The sequence below is a fragment of the Musa acuminata genome, chromosome BXJ3-1 (assembly GCF_036884655.1).
Source record: "Musa acuminata AAA Group cultivar baxijiao chromosome BXJ3-1, Cavendish_Baxijiao_AAA, whole genome shotgun sequence".
NCBI classification, from domain to species: domain Eukaryota; kingdom Viridiplantae; phylum Streptophyta; class Magnoliopsida; order Zingiberales; family Musaceae; genus Musa; species Musa acuminata.
In genome coordinates, this window is record NC_088349.1 from 12309289 (window position 1) to 12327182 (window position 17894).

Genomic DNA, 17894 nt, shown 5'->3' on the forward strand with positions numbered 1-17894 from the left:
CCTATTTGCCATACTAAGTTTAGTCGAAACTGAATCAGCTTGTAAAAAGAACATTTTGGAAAAGAAATTTGGCATTGTCTTAGAGAAGATAATGCATCTTTGAGTAAATAAAATGTACTGGTAAATTGTACATCTACAATCTGAATACAATGAAGACCTGTAGATAAAAAGTTGACTTCATAGTAACTTTATGTGCTGATGATTGATTTTTCTTCACTCAGTGTGTCTTTCTTAGAACAATTAGTAGGTGAGAACTTTTTATTTCTTCTTTAAGCATTAGTTGACTGAGCAGTCCTCCATAAACATGGAATAAGGTATCGATAATTGCTTCGCCAAAGTGGTGGCTGATCATTGATTCTTGTATGGCTCTAATGGCCATTGATGTGATTCTGGCATCCTTTAGAGGATCTCCAGTGCTTGTGCTCAGCTCATGAGTTTGTATATAATCGATCGTAAAAGACCCTTCTCTGTGCACTTCATCTTCAATCTCCCTCGCCGACGGAGCATAAAATGGCACATTGTATGTATCAACCTTCTCTTCATCAATCATTTCCTGATAACAACATAATTTGTGAGAGGTGGTATCATAGAAATGATCTAAGATGCAGTCTTCTAGGAATAGAGATATTGCTTTAGTTCCATTGCTACATTCTCCTGCCATGATCCTTGATGAAAATGTATTTAGATGATGTAGTAACATTAAAATTGACATAAAATTCATCTCAAATAATCTAAAATGAAAAAAAAGAACTTTACAACCTCATTCGGAGGAGTATGATGAGTTGGTATCAATGCATTTCAAATAAACCAATTGAGTGAATAGAGGATAAATAGGTAAGCATTGAATGAACATAGAGGAAAAAAAGGCTAAGAATTGCACTCACTTGTGAGATCATAATGGCAAAAGACTGGTCTAACACTTCCCACAAGACTCTTGTGCTCTTATCACTGTGATCATCAGTTGTTCTTCCTAACATCGCGACAACCATTCGCCCACCGAGATGTAACTCTTGGGATCTTGATTTGAGAAAGAGGCTGAATTCTTTCTGAAACTGCTCAAAGTAAGCTAATGCAACAACAGGGGGGCTTGTGTTAGATATGTACATCTTCCCCTTGTTAATTGGCCTGCCATTGATGTCAACAAGCCCTGGAGGAACCTGCAAGAATCATTCTTGTTCTACAATTAAGAGGGAATGCAGGAGAAAACTCCACTTTAATTACTTCACTAACTATGGATTTCTACAACATATCAGAAAAGATATAGTTGTGAGAATGCACACTGAGAGCTAACCTGGGAAAGCCAGTGCAAGCTATAGCATGAGTAGATGAAACTGAGACTGTCTCTTGGAAACAGCCTGCCATAGAATGAACCAGGAGTTGCTGCAAAGTATACAGATGGAGCCATGCCTCCATGCAACTCGATGCCTTCTTTGAGCTTCTTAGTGAACAATGGAAGGCTCAGAAACATAGAATTGAAGTCATTGGATGGAAGATCATTGAGGAACACCATGAATTCTGGTGCTGGCTTCGCTGACCGTCGTGCCATCACATGAATGGCTTCGATGATGTCTCCGATTAGAGGCAGGGCATTACTCCCCGACGAGCATCCAAGATCAACAAAAGTGAAGCTTTCTGGCATCTCTGAAGCGTAAGCATCTACCGCTGACTCGACTATGATATGCTTCATGGCATCCATACTCTTCTTCTGAAGGAAGAGTTAACAACTGGCATTAAGAAATCATGAATATTTAGGGACATTGGTGGCGTTCTGAGGTAAGATTTTTACCTGTAGGGAGCAATTTTGAGCATAACTGGCCTCATCCAGCCCTTCTTTCATGTGAAGAACACTCTCCACATCCATGGTGACAAGTTTGGTGGTCCTTGGAGGCTCACAGGATACCATTGCTTCTTTAGATGTCAATTCAGCTTTAGATTTCCCTTGATCTTTGGTCGTCTACTTCTATATCTGACTACCGAAGGATTAGATGTTGGATCACATGCTGAAACATTCTTAAAATTAATCTGTCAAAGAAAAAGCAACTTGTGAAGGGTCTGAGAGCCATTTCTATCATGTCAAATTGACATGCTTGACCATACTATCTATGTCAGTCCTAACAATTACAGCTCACTTCTCCCATCTTTCATCTGCAAGTTACCTAAGACTTTCTTAACTGTTATTCTTGTCAGTCCTATCTATCACATCTACTATTTTTCATTGTAATATGTGGGGCTTATATGAAGGAACAGTTGAAATATGAGATGAGATCGAGGGTATGATTGAAATGCAAGGGGATGGGCATTCTGAGAGTCCACCTGTTAGAAAAGAAACCATGTGAATCACATTAGACCTCCCAAGTGGAGTTGGCATCTGATCATGTGAATCATGACTCATCATCAGTTGTAGGGATGTCATATCAATTGTACTCACAATATTTCATAATGAAAAAGATATCTCATAATCACCTGCACCCCTGCAATCACAGTATACTTGATTAGATGTTTGCAGAAATATGCATTAACATGGAATTCAAAAGCTCAATTTGTGCAGCAAAGACATCATTTACCATGGTTTGATCTTTCCATGTAACTTTACCAATTGTGCACTTTTGAAGCCAAATTATTGTTATCAGGGCCCTGTTTCCTTTATTTGAGCACTTCCAAGCTTAAAACATTCATCCCTGTAATGGATCCTATGATGGATTACAATGGAGCATGATAGTAAGTAACAAGAACCATTGACCAAAATAATATCCAAGTAGCAAAACATCGACCATTAATCAACTCAGTTATTATAGCAATTCAAATCTTGAAGGAATTATGAACAGTGACAGGTAGAACAAGCTTGAACAGGTTATAGTAGGTGTTAACGGTCAAAAAGTTAATCACTAGTTACCCTTCTTAATTGTTCTGGAAATCATTGCAAGGATCATAACAGCAATTAGATTCAAACCATGATCAGTAGATGATACACCCTGGTATTTGGAAGAGTTGAACATCCTTGTGATAGAACTTTTCCGTACAGTAAAAATGATCCTCGAAATATCATGACATGCATTTTTCAGATTTGATTTGATCCTGATTCCACCATTTTCTTTCCTTCTAATTTTCCCACTCAGAAGCAGCTGATGCTCTTCATACATATCAAGGAGCACCCAACATTTTTGGTTTCATGTCTCTGTCTATACATCATTTACAGTAAAATCAGCATCACACCATGTAGATTATCTGCTGCCATAGCAATCTTAATTTTTCTTCAAGCATGTAAAAAAAAAAAACGCAAAAACATTTCTATTTCAGAAACTCACAAGAGAAAATACAACAAACAGAAAGATCTTGTCTCTACCATAGACCTCCTTTGCAGAAACAAAATCTAAGAGCTGAAATGATACCAATGGAAGCCGAACTTATGATACAGGACACACATACCTTTGACTAGATTTGAGGTAATGGCAGAGATTTATAAGCATCCCATCCCTTGAGTGCTCCACAAGAATCAAAAGGAGTGGAAGAAATGATGCACCAAGCTTTGGAGGAAGAGCAGAAGGGATGTCTGCCATTTATATAGAGTTGAATGGGTTCAGAATCATTTCATTTTGGGAGCAGATGGCAATAAAATATACTTCTGTTGTGTGCTTACTGTGAGTTTTCTTGATTTGTTTGCTGTGCTCCTCATGGCAGCAATGATGCTGCAGATTTAGTGCTTCACTGTTCATCTGCAATGAGAATCTAATTAGTCAAACCAAAGAATGTAAAAGGCAGAAGTCAAGGCTGACCATTGGTCGGCTGGAGTTTCACTTGCTCAACTTCCACAGGAGGAAAATAACATCATGACAATGCATCAATAGTGTTACTGCTTTGAGGTCAGCTGACCAGTAGGCTTCTACTTTTTAATTTCCTTGACGGGACAATCTCTTTTGTGTAAGTGAATGTTTTCGAGATGCTTTCAACAACCACCAAACCAACAACAAGATCAACTATATAAATCTTTTTTCAATATTAAGTAATATATAAGATTCTAGTTAATCAAAAATATTTTATAGTAAAATCTTCTTTCATCTCTTTCTATTTTTCTACACACCATTAACACTAATCGATTATTTTACATGCTTTCTTCTCTTGTTATCCCTTATTAGGTTTAAACCTAATCATCCACAGATGTATTTAATTAATCTTTCTTTATAACTTCATACAGTCACCTCAATATTCTCATCTTAATCATAATTATCTTTTTCTTTCTTTGAAAGGTAAAAATTATGGATTACACCTCTGTTCTCTTAAAATTTGCAAATAGTTACTTCATATGTTCTACAGCAACTTTATATCCACCACAATGATTATATATCATTTATCATAAATAAAGAGTTCATGCATGTTCATCTAAAATCTTAAATTTATAGATAAAATAATTTCTTTCAATTTATATTCTTAATTCTCATCTTTGAGTGCCGGATTATGCAGTTGATCCAAGTTCAACATATGAAGATTAAAATGTTCAGACAAGACATGATATATATATATATATATATATATATATAATTAGCTTTAAGATCATTGATTGAAGAATCTAATTGTTGGTTTAGTTAACTCCGGGAGACAAATCAGAGAGTGGAAGCCATTGTTTTTGTTGTTGAGGCTGACAGCGTTGAGAATCTTGTAGTGGTGGCCTGCGTCTGGTACCCATCGATACACACCCTCCACAACTGATGGCCACCCTTCTCCACTGCTGTATCCCATATTCTACTACTACGTAGAGCTGACTTGTTCTTCTCTTCATAAAGGAAAAAGAAGATGAAAAAGCTAAATTAATGCCTCGGTAGATATTATTATTATTAGTTTTAGTGATTTGATTCTAAGACTAATTCAAGGCAGGCAATTTTTTGAGATAGAAGCATGTATGAAATAGGTAGATTTTGGGTCCAATATCTTTTAATCAGATTTGGGATAGATTTGAATAAGAAAGTTGATAACTGAGTTAAGTTCAGAGTCAATTTTGAGTACATACATAATTGGTTCATGGTGAAGTTTGCAGGCACTGCTTAGTAACAGTCCTTTATTTAATGATAGCACGTCAGGGTATTTTTGTTACTTGCATTATCTAAACCACTTAAATTGGAATTTAGTATCTTAATCATGTTTCAGCTGGGTTTCGAGGGGCTAATAATATTAAAAAAAAATAGAATTCTTGATCTTTTTTCAATTGTGCCATAGATAAATTTGGAATTTCTCAGTTATATATATATATATATATATTTTTTTTTTTTTTCAAGTCCTTCTTCTACATACTTTGCATGAGGTTTGATGGTATGGATTGGATTTTTTAGTATTGGCATTTATCTGACCTGCTTAAACTGGATTTAAGTATCTCTCAATCTGGTTTCGGATGGGTTCCAGGAAGAAAATAAGTACTAAAAAATTTAATAATATATATACATGAGATTTAATTTTTAGGCTTAATTCTCAATTTATTTTTGTTTTAGGTCAAACTCATTTTTAGGCCAAGCCACACACTTCCATATCATCAGAATTAATACTGTTGTTCTTCTCTCTCTAAATGTATCCATGGGATTACTAATCTAATAAGAAGCATGTATTGTGTGAATGGTACCAACAATTTATCAGCAGTGCGCAAGCAAAAAAGTCAAAGTCAAAAACTAAATGCAAATTGACATCAAATACTGTTGTAGAATTCACTGATACATCTCCCGTAGCAGCAAGTCTTGACTTCTTGTGAGCATTGTAGCCAGTGGCCAAGTCAACTGGGAAAAAGCCTTGCAGAGAAGAATATGCCTCCTGCATTCTTTTCAGTGCTAGGAAGCTTTTGTTTCTCCTCCCCTCTTTTGTCACTCTAAGCTACCAAGAAATGCAATGTCTGCAATCTGCAATCTTTTTCTGTTCCTTTGATCTTCAACTTGCCATGCATATGATAATTTTTAGAACCATCGGTATAATATGATATAGGTGATATTTACCGGTTCGACAACCTAACAGTAAGCCGATCAGAATAAATCGGACTGTTCAAGCCCAGTATAAGGCATATTAGACGGTATGAGCCTATTATAACCTATTTATACATATATATATAATAATTTTCTTGTTGTACTTTGTTGTGCTTCCTCCAGTAGAATGGCTACACAGTATGACTCATTCAGGTTGGATGGAAGATGACTATGATGAATTGTCTTGGTCATAGGATGATTTGGGGAGCTTGGAAAAATTATATACCCAATAAAAACAAAAGTTTTCAAAGGTATATATGTGATATTCTTTGTCCATGAAACAAGTCAAAAATGGTTCCCAGTTGTTCTTCTTAAAGAACTTATACAGATATGTAGTTGTGGCACTTCTGTTGATTCTGTTTGTTGTGCTCACAAAGAAATGTAGAGAAGCTACACTAGATTTTACTTTTTGGAGCACAAATAAATACCATGAAAATGTTGATAATACTGTACTGAATGATACATTCAAATTTACTATTTGTGCCAGTTGAATGTGAAGAAAATAAAGAAATGTAGAGAACCAGTCAACTAATGTAGCAAGTCAATCTTTTAAATAAGAGGATATATGTGATTCATCAACTATTTTTGGGTAATTTGCTTCATCATTTTTATTTCATTAGTTTTTGTTCTTTAATATCTGAATTCTGCTACCTTACAGTAATACATTACCAAAATTAAAAAGTCAGATTTATTCTCTTAAACAAGTGACTTTTGATCTTGACTTGCTGTCTCAATACTTAATCTCTTATATCTCTCATTCCTGTAAATGAGCTTGAGAAAGAAACTAAATAAGCCCTTTTCTATCTAGATTTTATACTCAATGGATCCGCCATTATACTCGACTAAAAATATTAGGCTACATCTTTTAGGAGTTAGATTCCGATCGATTAAATTAAGTTTTCGAGTTGCACTTACTTGGAAAAGATCCTTGAAAGAAGAGTATCAAAGTTCATGGTTTGGTCCCTGATTAATGTCTAAACAGTTTAATTCAGAAGCTAATTTTAAATGAAGAAAAAGTTTGTCAATTTTCACATCTTTATTATTTTTGCTGAATTTGTTCAATCATTTTTTCTGTACTATTTCTTTTGCAAGATATTCAGATTTTGAAGGTCATTTAACAGAGTGGATTCCGCAGGACCCATTCTTCATTAAGGATGACAAAGGTCATAGATGATGGAGCAGACTTCAGACTCTCCTGACACACAATTATATCCTTTAATCATCTCATTAATAAATGAAGCTTGAGAGTTAGATCCATCAACACAATTAATTCTATCACACATGCAGTTTATGCAACTTACAAGCTACATTTACAAAAACCATTCTCAAACTGAAAGATAAACATCTGTATACTTGGAAATATACTCTGCATGCAGCATATATATGTTCATGCATCACTTGAACACATACAAGATACCTAAATAGTTACCTAAACGAGACTAAGTTGGTAGAGCTTTCTTTTTCTCTTTTGTTGTGGAAAGGTATCTCTCATACTACTGGTTTTATCTTGCCTCATGAACTGGGGATAAAATTTGCAAGCTGAAGGATGAGGTTGAGCTGCCTGTTTTGCAAAACTCATCACATGGAGATCATCTGTTCTTGTTTGGTGGTGGAGGTTTTCTTAGCCACAATAAATTTCCTTTGAGTAATATTATTTGGCATCATCTGTTCTTGCAAAACACCACAAGGCTTGTGATGTATAACAGTAACCATTCACTCCCAAAGTGAAGCTGCTACAAAGCTGGGATAAATCCTCCCTGCCTTTTGGCATTTCATCACTTCTAGTAGAAATTTATAATCAGGGCATCCTTGTTAATCTATGGTATTGTCCATCTTCTTCTTTTTTGTGTCCTTCTGTGGCTTTCAGCTGGCATTTAGGTACTCTAGATATATTGCTCCTCTCATTGACCTGCATATGATGCATGAATCCCTTGAAATCTGGATGACAACAGTCTCACGTGGATGTTGACAAAATCAGGATAGTTTATGGTGGAGATCTTATCCTTACAGAACTTTTTGACTTTGTTCTGCATTCAAGTGCGGTTCTTGCTTCACTTAGAAAAGTCACCTTCACATGGAGTACTGCATTCTGTACGAAGCCATTAGAGAGTCCAATAAGCACGTTTTCAGTGACTCTGCACATCATGTTCGTGGATGGAGATGGATTCCACAGTGGACACAAGAACATGTCCAAGGAATACAGAGAACTACTCCTCTCTGGCTTTAGATCGACATAGCAAATGCTAAACAAAACCAACATGTTGCATGAGCATCAGGGCGAGAACGGCGGCGCGAAGGGGTCATTGCCGTGGGGAAGGAGGTCGCCGGCCTTGATCGCGGTGAAGACGATGAGGGCGACGGTGACCAGCACGGAGAGGACGGCGAGGACGAGCATGAGGGCGTTGGAGACGCTTCCCTCCACCTCCTGTGCGTACTCGGTGGCCGCCAGCGCCAGCACCGTCAGCGGGAAGGAGTACGCCCACCATGCAACGTTGAACCGCCTCATCGACCTCTTGAACAGAGCAGGCCGCGAGACCTGCACAGGCAGGCGATCGATTGCATCAAGGCATTCAACCCGATGTGAAGACGTATGAGCATGGAAAGGGATCGCAGAACTTGCGTTCTTGACCTTCTTACATGGACTCTATGAACTGTAACGTGTGTGCGACGCAACTCTACGTACGTCAAATTTAGCCGCGGGCTAAAGTAGCCGCGAATGCTAAAGATGATGATGATGATGTCCGATGCGTCAAATAAGATCTTTAGATCCTATGTTTGATGAATAGGTGGAAGATAGATTGAGAGATAGCGACAGTGTTTAGCTCCCTAGATTCTTTCTCTATCCAGACTACATGATGGCGATGCGTGGTGGGAAGAAATTGGCGAAGTAGAAGGTAATTACCAGGGAGGCAAATAGGAAGAGGGAGAGGAAGAAGAGCATCTTGGACCCCGTACCGAAGGATCCGGAGATGGAATCCCAGGCCAAGCTGGCCATGCTGGGGGCGGCGATGAAGAGGAAGAAGACGGGGCGGAGCATGGCGGGAAGGCTGTTGCACCCGACGAACCGCTGGTACAGCGTCACGAAAAGGACGAGGTAGTGCGCCATGCCGAGGGAGAACATACAGGTGGCGATCTCCTCCCACCCCATCCTTGCCGCCGCCCTCGCGCAGACCAGGTTCCCGATCACCGTGATCTGGCTCGTGGGGTTCGCCACCATCGACAGGAACTTCTTCCCCTCGGTGAACCACTGGCCGTAGATCTTGACATCGAACATGAGGATGGGAACGGAGAAGACCCACCAAAGCACGCGGTACAGAGCAGCGCCGGGGTGGAGGAAGGCGGGGGTGGACTGGAGGAGGAGGAGCCACGAGATCCACGGCGCAAAGAGGTAGTTCACGCCGACATGGTGGGAGAACTCGGCCTTGACGCAGCGGAACCGGAGGAAGCAGCGGAGGGCGTAGAGGAAGCAGAGTGCGACGAGGACGGCGAGGGCCACGGACCAGACGAGGACGTACGTGGCGGAGGGTAGCAAGCGGACGACGAGGCGGAGGGCCCGGGAGTCGGTGCTTGGCTCGCTGAGGGTCTTCCACAGTAGTGCCTGGCCGCAGAGCGACAGGCTGATGCGGAAGTAGCCGGCATGGAAGCCCCCAAGCTTGGACATAGCTTTCATGGCTACTACTGAGTCGAGCACTTTGGTCTGAGCTTTAGCGCTCGTAGCAGTAGTAGTAGTAGTGGCAATTGGAAGTTGGTGCTCTCTTCCCTCCATCAACGAAGACAACATAAGAAGAAGAAGATGATGATGATGATGATGATGTTTCAAGATCTTTGTGGCTCGAGCTTGCGCTTCACTAGAAGAAGGTAGGTAGGTAATGGAGCTATATATACAGATTGAAGTGATCCATGTCTCTGCCTTGTTGGGCTTTTGAGAGTTGGTATGAAGCACTACATTTCCAAGTTGGACTAGAAAGGAAAGAAAAGGCTTATAGAAACAATATAATGAGGGCTTTGGTTAGATTATATGGATATTGGGTCGGTCAAATCGTTGGTCAACGTAGCATTCTAGTTTTGGATGTGATGATGTTATCATCAGCATTGGTTTGGCTACCCATTGCTACATTACCCGACTCCCCAATCCGCTTGATGATTGGAGAGAGAGTGTGGGGCTCACATATAATGTGAAATTTTGCATATATATTGAGGGTTGGGCACCAAAAGTGTAGCTTCTGCAGTTGGATTTCTTAAAGTTGAATGAAAGACTAGGAAAACAAGAGCAGATGATAATATACATCCAAATTATATATATATATATATATATATATATATATATATATATATATATATATATATATTATATTCAGATGATACTTCAATATTTAGCTATAAGACTGTAACTTGGAAGATCAAATGGATCAAGGACCTTTAAAGGAAAAGATAGCAATCTGTCCTAATTGATACCTACCAAAATCTTATCTTTCTATGATTTTATTAACAGGATGTTTGCTGTCTAACATCATGCTGCAATACATAACATTTCTATGCATCATTTGAAAGTATATAATATTGTTTCATAACTTGGTTCTACTTTTCATATAGCAGGAGATACTGAACCAAAGCAATAGTTGTTCATGCACAAACAATATTAGTTCAACTAAACATTAAGTACTTTGCATTTTTTCCTTAGAAAAAGAAAGAAAAAAAGAGACCTACATGAGCATAACAATAGTGTTTTCAGCTATCCACACTGTCCAACAAAAAAATTTGTTTATTTATTTATGTTACTTTTATGGTAAAAAGAAAAAGCAGAAAGTAACCTAAGGTTAGGACAGGTCATTTAGGATATGTTGATGGTGATTGTCCTTGAAAAATAGAAATGACCTAAAAGTGAAGTATATGTGATGCACAAAACCATATAAAATAACAGCAGTGAAGCCATGGGGGGTCAGTGCTCTGTCCATTGAGGCATGGAGGGATGAAGTGAAGTGGACAGCACAACCTGAGGTCAGTATCCAATGGCAGCAGCCATGGACTGTGACTGGTTAGTATTGGCTGAGGATCACACATCAACCTTTAAAATACCAGCACCAACATCTCTTTTTATGAACACAAACCTACATCCATTGTCCCCACAACTGAAGAAAAGTAATGTAAGATGTTTTTTGTTTCTGATAGGTAACATTCATGAGATTCAACTTCAGCTACACACAAGTGTATATACTTGGAGAGAAAAAGATTAGCCCTATAAATCCAACTAGAAATAACAACACATGTTTAAAGTACAGAATACAAATCCTTTGATTCAGCTAAATTTCTTCTGTTATAGTAGGCTTTGGCCTAATCTATTTTTGCGACAAAAACAAATTGCTACTCAAGCCTGGCAAATAAACTTCTATGCAGCAGTTTGTAAGTTGATAAGAATTCTGGTTATTTTGTTCTTCTAAATCTTTATCACTTACCAAGTAATCCAATACTGATACTGTATCTAATATGTGCCGAATTCATTGATCACACTTGTCTTTTGCAAGAAAATTACTTGAACAGACATTAGAATCTCAAGCGTGGTGTATATCGTCTAATCCTTTCTGACAACTAAGTAATACCTGATATGTGCTAAGTTCATTAATCACTAAAAAGAATACTTGAACATATATTAGTCTCTTAAATGCATAGTCCAATCCTTTCTTCTTTTTCTACAAAAAGTTTTAGCTATAATCATAAGTGCAAGCCAAAAAAGGAAATCCATTGAAGATACACAAAGATCCAAAGTCTTCAAATCCATTTAGCCTAGTTAACATAATATCTCTACTCACATCAAGAAAAGAACAACCTACAACTCATGGTAGAAAGGAATTTTAGAAAAGAGCAAGTTGCATAGTGCTTCATCAGCAGCTATAGAATCACCAACTTTTGCATAATAAAACAGAAGCTATTCAAGGCATGTTTCCGAAATCATTAGATCTAAGAAGCATATATTTCTAACAAATGTTCAGGACAGAAAGACCACTTTGAATCAAGCTAGGATGATGACTCATTTTTCACTGAGCTGATTAGCTATCAACAATGTAATTTGCTGCTCCTGTATGGCGCATGCTCCCCTTGACCTAATTCTTACCAACTTCTCCAATAGTTTAAGTTGACCTATGAGATGGTCCACCAAGTTGATTTGCTATCTAATCCCCTGCAACCTAGTTCTGATAGTGCCTTCCAAGCAATGCCTTTAGAAGTGCTGGCTCCAACCAAATGTGTAGAAAAGTTCAGTGCAAAGATGATCTAGTGAGTCAACAATAAAGCATCTTCTAAAGGTAATTCCTATCTCGTCTCATCCACACCCCAGACGAAACATGATTCATAATCTATTGATGACACAAAAGTGACTAAAAAGGGATCTGTCACCCAAATATGTCTACTTGTCAGACTTATTTAATATATTAATATAACATTTTACATGAATAAACATTATAAGTTAACGAATAACCAAATCAACCTAATTGTTGCTCCCTAAGTAAATGGACTCAGTCAAGAACCTGCTTGACATTTTTGTGTCTACATGTTGCCTGATGTTCAATAGGGCATTAGCCAAATTATATACACTACATAGGATTTACTTTATGTTATGCACACTGCTTTCTACATGATATGGCCAACTCTAAAGATTGCAAGCATTTCTCATTCAATGGTACTATTCACACTAGAGCAAAAGATAATTATCTTGTCTAGAAATTAGGGCTTTATCTTGTCCAAATTCTGGACAATAAACTTTCAAAATATATGATGCAACCAATAGTGAAAAATGAAGAACAAGAATTGGATAATATTGCAGAACAGATATGCATGATGAACTGGGTCTGCAATTATGGATCCAGATTCCATGTCTTTAGATGTAATAAATACTTATCTCTGCAATGCACCATATGCCAGTTATTAATGAACTTACTCTAATTATTATAATGGCATCATCCGATTATAAACTGGCACTTATAAATATGATATCTTATTGTTCATTGGCATGGGATATAAGTTTTGCACAAAGCAGACGTTGATGTCTAGTAACAGGTAAAGAAGACAAAATTAAGTGAAAGAGAGGTGGAAGAATACATGCAGATCCCACCTGGAAGGTTATCAAAATAATGTGCCTTACAAACCTTAATTTGCAAGATTGAAGAGAAATCCAACTACCGTGCACAGGTCCAAAAACAACTCCAAAATCAATCTGAGGTATTAAATTCTCAGACAACTGAAAGCAACCTAAACCGAAGCATAGAGAAAATCTGAACAGATACCAAATTTATAAATGATAATTAATTAACAAAGAACAAAATTGGGAGGAACATCTGCCTCTTTTTATTTTACTAAATACCAGCATTACATAACCGCTGTGCACTAGAATCTTACAATGGGATTCAAACCCTTGACCACTTATCTATGTAGATAATGCACTGACCACAAGGAGGTCTCCATGAAGAGACACTTCCACCTTATTAGAAGACCAGCCAAGCTGGTATAGTTAAAAGAATAATATTACATCAAGTACATTCCTTCTTTTTAAAAAAAAATCCCCACCATACACACACAAAACTTCCAGACATCAAAACCCTTATGGAATACAACACAAAATAAACAACAATCACATTCAGACTTTGCACATGACGGCAGAACTTGTCCCTCGACAAAAGGCTTGATTTATCTTTTTTATCCAGAAGTAGCTGCAAATCAATAGCTCATTGTTCAATTTGAGAAAGCATTAAAATTTATGCTACTAGTGTTACATTGTTTATTTTGATTTGGTTCTTATTTTTGTTCAGCTTCGAGATATGTTACATTTACATAAAAGATGTATGTATGGTTATCATCGTAAGTGTGCAATTTATACCACATTATGGCTTTATCCAAAGTGCTAAATAAGGCAGGTCAAATGCAATGGATCAATGTGATCAGGTTATTTCCTTGCCTCTGCAGTTTTGCTTCCAGACACTAATTCCAACAATAGTAAAATAAATTAAATGCCTTTAATTGACTCAAATATCAGGAGATTTTTAAATATTTTAGTATAATAATTAAATAACTCTAATTCCACAATCTTTCAGGACTTCATAAATATTGAGATGGCTGAAAAAATTTATTCTTTTCAATAACATGCAGTTTTCTTCTATGCTATATCAAATTTTATATGTTGGATTCTTCTTTATTCAGTTATTGTCTTTATTTTGTTACACATCAATCTCAGCACAACATAATTTTTGCGGTTCTTTATCTAGACATTGGAGGGATCAAATACAATTTCAATTATTTTGATTTCTATATAGTGCTTGCAGATATCCAATTATGTAAACTTCTTGGCCTACTGATACTTGGCTTGCCCACATCTTTACATGCAACTTCTTCACAAGACTACATTGACAAATTAGCAATGTTGATTTTAAGATATGTATACTCGATTGTAGATCTAGATCAAGATGAGCAGGTCATGGGTCAGATTAAGATGGGTGCTTAGATGCCAAAGCAAGGGGGCTCAGTTTTTTGTTACCATGGTAGTAAATGTTATTCTGGTAGGCATCTCTATAGAATCTAACCTTTCTTTTGTCACCGAACACATTGTTCATCCAAAAGCTATTATGTGGTATGTAGACTGTGCAATAGGTTCACAATTTGAGGTCGACAAGGTGGATTTAGTGCGAGAAAATTGAACTTATTTGCCTCAGGGTTGTTGGTAGAATAGGTGCTGCTGTACTTGTTAAAAGTACGAGTTGTGCAACTAGTGAATACTGCGGACGAGGAAGTAAGATATACTTAAGTGCCTCTTCTCAATGTAATCATGGTGCTCTGCATATTGAAACCAGCTTAGAAGCTTGCCTTAATTTAACTATATGCTCAAGACAGCCAACTATATTTTTTAAATCAATCAAAGACAAAAAAAGAATAGAGAAACAAGGAAATGAATAATAATAAGATTGCTTGATTGCGTCTTAAAACTCAGTGTAATGAAATCTCCTCAACCCTAGCTTGAAATCCTTTCCTTTTCTAATTATTATAAAAAAAAAAAGCAGTCTTTGGAACTATATAAAGAAGCCCAAAAAAGGCACCCTAGTTGGTATCGATGTCGAGAACTAGAGATAATCATGGGGAAAGATGTCAAACCCAACAGGCCTAAGATTTCCTTTGAAGAGTAATGGTAAAGACACCAATATCCACTATGACACCTTAACAATCCTAGAATAGAAAAATTACCAAAGATCTACAGATCTAGATACATATAATTAAACAAATCAATGAGTATATGAAACCATTAATGAGGTGTGACAAAAAGGAAACAACATAAGTTTGCATGTATATTGAAATTTATTTTAATAATCTGACTCGAGTGATTCAACATGATATGTCATACTTGGACCTATGTATCCAGATCAATGTTATGTTGTAGCCATCTAGGTATGCATGATATGTGTTGTGCTAACTTACAAGCACATACTAAAGGTCTACGAGGCTTTAAAATATGAGAAAATGACAAAAATATGATATAATATATCTTTCTGTTTTTACACAATTCACACATAACAAAATTATGAAAGAACTGTGTGGAAATAACGAACATATTTAACCTTGTCAAGGCAGAACATCAGTGTGAAGCCACCAATGGCAAGCGAGACTCTTCTACAGATTTACTGTAATAGGCATACAGCAACAGTTGTACTACCCCCAGAACTGTTCCAATCCCATTTGGGATCTGAGAAGCACATTCAACACGAATAATAATCAATTGCTGAAAATGATATCATTCTGTGAACCTGAAATTAAGACTTCTAGAGTACCAGAATCGAATCAGTACATCCAAAATTTTCAGTGTTCTTACATATATGAAGAAGTCGTGCAATAGCATCCCATACGCAAAGAAAGAGATGCTCATCAAGAAGGTTGCAAGGGATAGATAGAAGGGCATGAACTCCACACTCCTAGTCCTGATCACCAAATTCTGGCAAGTAAAAACATAGGCAACAATTTAAATCATAGAGCAGGAGAACAATTAAAAATATAGCAAATGAGATCTTCTGTGAATGACGAGAAAGAAACCTACGATGATAAATAATGGAGATGCAAACATGGAAATGAGTGAAGCAACACTTAAATACCCAACAAATATTTGTCGTGTCGGGTGGTCGCACAACTCAAGGCTCGCATATATGATCAGAGCAAAAACAGAGAAAACCCCTATCAGCAGTCCGGACATCCTCAACTGCATGAAAAACCAGAACAAAGCACATCAGTGAAATGAGTACGAACAACTGGTCAAGAGAACACTAGGAAACTATGCATACCCTTTTTGCAGAATCTGCAAATCTGATGAAGAGACTGACATAGGCTAATTGAAAAGCAGCACCGATAGAATTGACGGTCGCCACCAAGATCACCCCATAAGACACCCAAGGAAGCCCATACCACATACAGATCAAGCAGTTCAAGAGAGAGTATATATAGGGCAAGCCTGAGAACTGCTCGGTGGACTTGTTTCGCACAATTCTTTTGAATGTTGGCCTGAAGAAATCAAGAATATTCTCATGCATGTGAGCTCACATATACAACTGTTCTCGGAGATGAAAACAGGAAAATTGTTGAAGTATACTCACATTGGTGAGACAAACAATACGAAGGCAAAAACATTGCCTGCAAACAGAACAAAAATACCAGTAAATAACTATATACAGAGGTAAATTTGTTCTTCAATACAAGATAGGCAAAAATGTCTTAAATACCTCTACATGTACCATTTCCGTTTATTTATGAGGCAGTGTAAAGAAAAAAACAGGACTTTTAGAAACCTTCTAAGCACACAAGAATCGCATGCTCTTTAGCCTGCGAAAAGATCAAAATCCTCTCTGAAAGTTGCTGGCACCGACTAACTATGTGTATTCTTTTATGAAATCAACAACTCTAGCTTGTTAGCAGATAATTGTTAATCTCGTATACAATCCAAAAAAGGAAAGCCGCTAAGAGTTATTGGGGGCAGGGTCCAGGGTACAGGGTGAGCGAAAAGAGGTGCCAAGAAACATTCCAAGTATATACTCTTCGGAGTAATCTTTAGCCTGCTAAAAGACGAAACCCTTTCAGAAATCTGAACCCATAGTTCCTCTTTTCCCAATTAATTCTGCATATTTTCTTTATCAGAACAAACAATTCTACGCTTGTCCTCTTCAATCTCATCTGCTAAGATTCAGAAGCAGGTTCATTGATTCAAGAAGCATCACTACGAGCTACCAAAACCTCACCAGCAATTCCAGCCGCATAAGTGCAGAAGCCATAGAAGGAGGAAGTGGAAGACGATGCCGCTGCGAAGTCTGAAGAAATCATCAGCCCTCCTTTTTCTCCCTCCTCTCCCTGTACAGCTGTATTGTTCTTATCACCAAACCAAGAACAGTATCCCTCTTCTCTCTTCTCCCTTCTCCCGTTGAGCACAAAAATACATAAATCGTGGAGTGTGTTTCCAAACACGACTAATTTGATCATATTTTAAGGGGAACGGCATGGATTCCAGAACAACTCCACCTGTCAATGTCCCCTACAGGTTGCTTGCCACCATAATATGCTCACGTTGGTGGAAAGAGAGAGAGAGAGAGGTGACGGTGCGGGCTGTGTCGGGTGCGTGATCTTTGGGTCCGCGACTCTTTCCACGTGGTCGGTTTGGTGCGTGTGGACGATGTCGATGGACTTGTCTGTGTCGGTCAACCACGAGTATATCCAACGTCGATCCACTAACAGATCCGCTTCATCACAACCACAAATCCGCATGTTGTTTCCACATCATAATAGTCATCAACAACGGCGAATAATAGGATGATTGATGGATATACCAACGCATTAATCAACATATATATATATATATATTGATGGATATACCAACGCATTAATCAA

At 37.7% G+C, this 17894-nt stretch overlaps 3 protein-coding genes across 5 annotated transcripts; all 3 read right to left on the reverse strand.

The window, feature by feature from the left end:
- Positions 1-85: 85 nt before the first annotated feature.
- Positions 86-3527, reverse strand: LOC103997434 (probable methyltransferase TCM_000336). 2 transcript variants are annotated; one of them, XM_065135046.1, is made up of 7 exons: positions 3427-3527; positions 2565-2690; positions 2314-2471; positions 1787-2022; positions 1292-1705; positions 885-1157; positions 86-553 (listed from the first exon to the last, which is right to left on the reverse strand). In XM_065135046.1, exons 4-7 carry the CDS (start codon positions 1901-1903, stop codon positions 218-220), a joined length of 1140 nt encoding a protein of 379 aa, XP_064991118.1. In that variant the 5' UTR covers positions 1904-2022; positions 2314-2471; positions 2565-2690; positions 3427-3527; the 3' UTR covers positions 86-217. The 2 variants fall into 2 exon arrangements, with proteins under 2 accessions (XP_064991118.1, XP_009416923.2); XM_009418648.3 differs by having other exon boundaries at positions 2565-2678; positions 3427-3519.
- Positions 3528-7340: 3813 nt separating this feature from the next.
- Positions 7341-10073, reverse strand: LOC135629102 (S-type anion channel SLAH1-like). Of its 2 annotated transcripts, none has more exons than XM_065136276.1 (2): positions 8952-10073; positions 7341-8532 (listed from the first exon to the last, which is right to left on the reverse strand). In XM_065136276.1, exons 1-2 carry the CDS (start codon positions 9775-9777, stop codon positions 8297-8299), a joined length of 1062 nt encoding a protein of 353 aa, XP_064992348.1. In that variant the 5' UTR covers positions 9778-10073; the 3' UTR covers positions 7341-8296. The 2 variants fall into 2 exon arrangements, with proteins under 2 accessions (XP_064992348.1, XP_064992347.1); XM_065136275.1 differs by having other exon boundaries at positions 7344-8532; positions 8899-10065.
- Positions 10074-13311: 3238 nt separating this feature from the next.
- On the reverse strand, positions 13312-17495 carry LOC135628257 (bidirectional sugar transporter SWEET2a-like). The gene is made up of 7 exons (XM_065134858.1): positions 17252-17495; positions 16613-16649; positions 16304-16520; positions 16063-16221; positions 15841-15960; positions 15590-15714; positions 13312-13696 (listed from the first exon to the last, which is right to left on the reverse strand). Exons 1-6 carry the CDS (start codon positions 17487-17489, stop codon positions 15607-15609), a joined length of 879 nt encoding a protein of 292 aa, XP_064990930.1. The 5' UTR covers positions 17490-17495; the 3' UTR covers positions 13312-13696; positions 15590-15606.
- Between the last annotated feature and the right edge of the window lie 399 nt (positions 17496-17894).

What these genes read in the sequence shown, in the direction of transcription:
- LOC135628257 (XM_065134858.1), bottom strand. Translation starts at nt 17,489, where the DNA reads ATGATCAAATTAGTCGTGTTTGGAAACACACTCCACGATTTATGTATT. An exon ending in GTATTGTTTGTCTCACCAAT is followed by an intron (nt 16,521 to 16,612) that starts GTGAGTATACTT and finishes TGATTTCTTCAG; the next exon opens with GCCAACATTCAAAAGAATTG. An exon ending in TGCACGACTTCTTCATATAT is followed by an intron (nt 15,715 to 15,840) that starts GTAAGAACACTG and finishes TGTGCTTCTCAG; the next exon opens with ATCCCAAATGGGATTGGAAC.
- LOC135629102 (XM_065136275.1), bottom strand. Translation starts at nt 9,777, where the DNA reads ATGTTGTCTTCGTTGATGGAGGGAAGAGAGCACCAACTTCCAATTGCC. An exon ending in TCTTCCTATTTGCCTCCCTG is followed by an intron (nt 8,533 to 8,898) that starts GTAATTACCTTC and finishes CTGCCTGTGCAG; the next exon opens with GTCTCGCGGCCTGCTCTGTT.
- LOC103997434 (XM_065135046.1), bottom strand. Translation starts at nt 1,903, where the DNA reads ATGGTATCCTGTGAGCCTCCAAGGACCACCAAACTTGTCACCATGGAT. An exon ending in GCTTGCACTGGCTTTCCCAG is followed by an intron (nt 1,158 to 1,291) that starts GTTAGCTCTCAG and finishes TGATTCTTGCAG; the next exon opens with GTTCCTCCAGGGCTTGTTGA. An exon ending in TTGCCATTATGATCTCACAA is followed by an intron (nt 554 to 884) that starts GTGAGTGCAATT and finishes TGTTGTTATCAG; the next exon opens with GAAATGATTGATGAAGAGAA.